The 4,130-nt window shown below is 44.2% G+C and overlaps 1 protein-coding gene across 1 annotated transcript in view; it reads right to left on the reverse strand.

The window, feature by feature from the left end:
• The window catches only part of LOC109486907, a 2,498-nt gene extending 889 nt beyond the window's left edge, over positions 1–1,609 (reverse strand). Inside the window, exons 1-3 of the mRNA XM_019790814.1 lie at positions 1,393–1,609; positions 828–974; positions 170–330 (exon numbers count right to left, since the gene is read on the reverse strand). Coding sequence (XP_019646373.1) covers positions 170–330; positions 828–974; positions 1,393–1,561 — 477 coding nt within the window. The 5' untranslated portion in view covers positions 1,562–1,609. The remainder of the gene's footprint in view (positions 1–169; positions 331–827; positions 975–1,392) is intronic.
• Between the last annotated feature and the right edge of the window lie 2,521 nt (positions 1,610–4,130).

Consider the following 4,130-nt stretch of genomic DNA (forward strand, 5'->3'; position numbering starts at 1 on the left):
TACATTGAAAACTTTAACAACTACGAAGAAAAGGACTTTCTTCAATCGTTGGGGCCAAAATATGTCTTTCATTGAGCATTTTGCAGTTGATTCAGAACCTAAAATCTGAAAATCAGGAAAAAATGGACAGGGCAAATCCGAGAAGAAACATGAAGTGGTATGGCCTTACCTCCACTCTTCGCTCCACGGCCGCCCAGCTCCGGTAAAAAACGTCTGCAGTGGGCGTGGCTGTTGCTAGGAGATTACCCAGAGTTCCCCTCACCATCTCCATGGTGCCGGTGGAGAGGTGAGAGGTCGGATGAGCCAGCTGCACCGTGATTGGTTCATAACCTGGCAAGGTCAGGGAGCAAAGGTCATTACTAGTGGTTTATAACCAGATACGTTAGGTCAAGAAACCAACCCTTTGAAAGAGCAACTCAAAAACATAACTACAAGTTATCATGAAAGTTCATCTGTGTTGGTCATAGATACAGTCACCCAGACATTTTGTTTCACTTGACACTGTAAGGATTTTAGACACTGAGCAAGACTATATCCTGAGAGGGGTGAAGGAGGCTATCACTTAACCGCGACGGGGGCCGACATCATCTACCAGATACCTCTGACCCAGTGTTGACGTCACACTTCAAAGAAGCCATGTGACAAGCCTCACTGGGTCAGTCTACTGAGGAAGACCAGAGTGACTGGTCAAAAGCTCTAGCTGAGAGAACTTTTTGTGTTGGAACAAAAATTTTAACTTTAAACAACCTAAAAACATATTTATAAGAAGTACCCACCCCCCAGCATCCCCCCAGAAGCACCCCCCCAGGAATTACCCCCCTCCTTACCTGTGACCTTGAGCTCCACGACCTTGTCCCTGGGCAGTAGCGTCTCGCGACCTTCCTCGTATTTCTCCACATACGACACAAGGTCGCCCTTCCCAGCATCCCTCAGCACGCGCTTCAGGAAGGTCACGTTGTTCTGGTTAAAGTAACCTTGGACACACAAACAAACATGACACCAGGACATAGATGGGAGATACTTTAGACAAGCAGAGGGCTTACACCTAGTGCTGTGTACCAGTTCACTGGACCAGTTCTAGACTTATAAAAATGTTTAGGTTCAAGTCCAAAAAAAAACTAAAAGTCAACAGCTGATTCCGGACTTATTACAAAAAAAAACATGTCACATACGGCTTTTCTTTCCAAACCCGTGACCTAAAAACCTTCCATGGATTGCAAAATTTGTGCTGATAAAATGAAGAAAACATTGCCATCGGGCATCATCAAGTGTCAGCTTCCATGTTATGTGGCCACAGTAAGTCCCAATTCATTCCAGTGTTGGAAGGAAAGTTTAGTCTTTACTTCATAATAAGTTCATGGTGTAGAAGAAGTATCTTCCTGGCCTACTAACCTTTGTCCACCAGCGTCTTGAAGAGTTCTCGAGACGTCTTGATGCCGTTGAGCGCCTTTCTTGAGAGGTGGTTCGTGCAGCCGAGTTTCATCTTCTTCAGGTCCTGCTGCGAGATGTTGTTGGCAAGGTCACGGATCAAGGGCAGGAGGGGCGTCTTTCCCTGCGGCATGGTTCCGTCCTTCAGGTGACCTTCAAGTCTATGGTTCTTCAATTCTGTCCTTCAAATGTCACTTAAATCTGTCTTCACTTTGTTATGTATCAATCAATTAGTTCATGCTTTTCTGACAACTCTCCAGTGTCACTGGCGAAAGCTATCGATGCTACCTGAAACATCTGACCATTTCCAAAATCATATCCAGTTGCTTGAATAACTGGTTTTTTTTGGCGTATCTTATTACCTGGATGTCTAACCTTCACCGACGACCCTCAAGTCTATTAGATAAAGTCTGTTTCCATGGCAACTGGCCAAAATGTGGCAAAATCTACATGTTTAGAAGTTCAGATGTAAAATGTAGAATTCTCCTCCTCAGCTGTCGGGTGATGAATCATCCAAGGTCGTTCGTTCAGGCTGCAAGGTCATCTACGAGGTGTCTTCCAGCTAAAGGCTCATGGGAAGGGTACCCTCTCATCATTACCATGGCAACACTGGAACTGGCCTCTCCTGAGCAGATAAGAATAAGGTTCAAAGGTCAGGTCAGAAGTTAATATTCTTAGTGCAGGCTTCAATATAACATCTGTGTCCATTATATCACCATAGTCCATAATATTGCCACCTTGAGAAAAAGTGTGCTGAAAGATATTTTTACTGCAACATACCCTAGGTATGTACATTTGATGTGACTGTGAAGGGGTGCATACCAAAAGTATGTTGCAGTAAAAATATCTTTAAGCACACTATTTCCCAAGGTGGCGATATTATGGACCCTGGTGATATTATGGACACAGATGTGTAACTTTACAGGGTTTGCCAAGCCTCTTACAGGGTAGTTTGAAGATAATCACCAATTAGAATTGTATGAAAACTGCCTACTTTGTCATAAAAAATTTATCTCTGATTTTTTTCTCTGAAATCCTCTCAAAAACGCAGGAAATGCCATTTCAGAAGGTTCCCCCTAGGAACCTCGCGCCTATGGCGCTCGCTGGTCCCCTCAAGCAGTGGGAAGAACCCCCCATTCAAAATCCAGGAGTGGCTACGGGCATGCACACAAGCTTCTGTATGTGTTTCTATCAGCCAGTTTTTTTGTTTGCCAGGAACTTTGATTCTTGACCTGTGAAATGTTGACAGTCAAACAGCAGAAATGCTTCAGATGTCTCGTACGCAGCTCTGGTTGCTAAAGAATGCTGCCTCCTGGCCTGGAGCAGTCTCTGCAGAGCTTTCAGGCCACACCTATTTAATTTGTTGGCTCTTTGATTTGAAAATGGTTTGTCTCAGAAACTCGAGCAAAGTCGAGTACAGGTTGTCACACGTAGTGAAGTCATGTGCAGGTTGTTACAAATTGTTGCAAAAAATGTTCCATTGCCTGGGCAAAAATGTCAGCCTAAAGCAGCGGAACTGGGAATTTTGCCAATTTAAAGAAAACCGAGATACAAACTTGCATAACTCAGAAACTCACCAAGTAAGGGAGGAGGATCTTCAGGTGCAGGAATCCTTGAGTCCAGTCCTACACAGGTGATGCAGGTGTAGCCTTGCACAGGTGTGCAGATGAAGACAGCAGGTGGGCCCAGGTAGCTACAGGTGTCAGCAGCCCCGGTTGCTACAGGTAGCGAAGTCAAGTACACGTTACAAATTGTAGCAGCAAAGTTGAGTGAAGGTTGTTACATACTTATAGATAACTTTATTGTACAACAGTTGTACAGGGTACAAAGTATGGCATCTAGACTAACTACATATTAACTACATTTTCATAGATAAGGCCTAACTAATACAAGAGTGGGACTGACTCACATGTAGCAGTGAAGTCAGATCCAGGTTGTTACTTAATATAGATAACTTTATTGCACAACAGTTGTGAAGGGTACAAAGTATGGCATCTAGACTAAGTACATATTAACTACATACATTTTCATCAGGCTTAACCTAACAAATACAACTTGTATTACAAGAGTGGGTGGCTTACATGTAATGTTGAAGTCAAGTTCAGGTTGTTACGTACATGTCTAATTATGGATAATTGCACAACAGTCGTACACTGTATAAAGTATGGCATCTACACTAAGTACATTGTACCCATCAACTACATTTTCATAAGGCTTAACCTAACAAATACAAGAGTGGGTAGCTTACATGTAGCGGTGAAGTCGTGTGGAGCTTGTCACAAATTGTGGCGAAGTCCAGAGCAGGTGGTCACATGTAGCGGCGAAGTCGAGTACAGGTTGTCACAACTTGTAGTAGAGTCGAGTGCAGCTTGTCACAAATTGTAGCGAACTGAAGAGCTGTGCAAACCATCAGCGTTCAGTTTATCGTCTTGCTACCTTGTGCCTCGCTACGCCTTTAGCAACCAAACAAAAGCGATACGCCGATCAGCCGCGACCCCCGACCTCACACGAAACCCGATCCTCCCCAATCACCCTCAGGCTAGCAACGCTGGTGTCATGTTACCTGGGAGGGGATCATGTTTCACTTCACGGCAAGTTTATCTAAGCCTTGTGTAAACCTCAGGTGGGTTCATTTGGCAGGATATTGTGTGGTCTGTGCCTGACTGAAGGGTGGGACGTTGTTCTTACTTTCTATAATGAGC

This window comes from Branchiostoma belcheri, unplaced genomic scaffold (genome assembly GCF_001625305.1).
Source record: "Branchiostoma belcheri isolate BF01 breed outbred unplaced genomic scaffold, Haploidv18h27 scaffold84, whole genome shotgun sequence".
Lineage (NCBI taxonomy): Eukaryota > Metazoa > Chordata > Leptocardii > Amphioxiformes > Branchiostomatidae > Branchiostoma > Branchiostoma belcheri.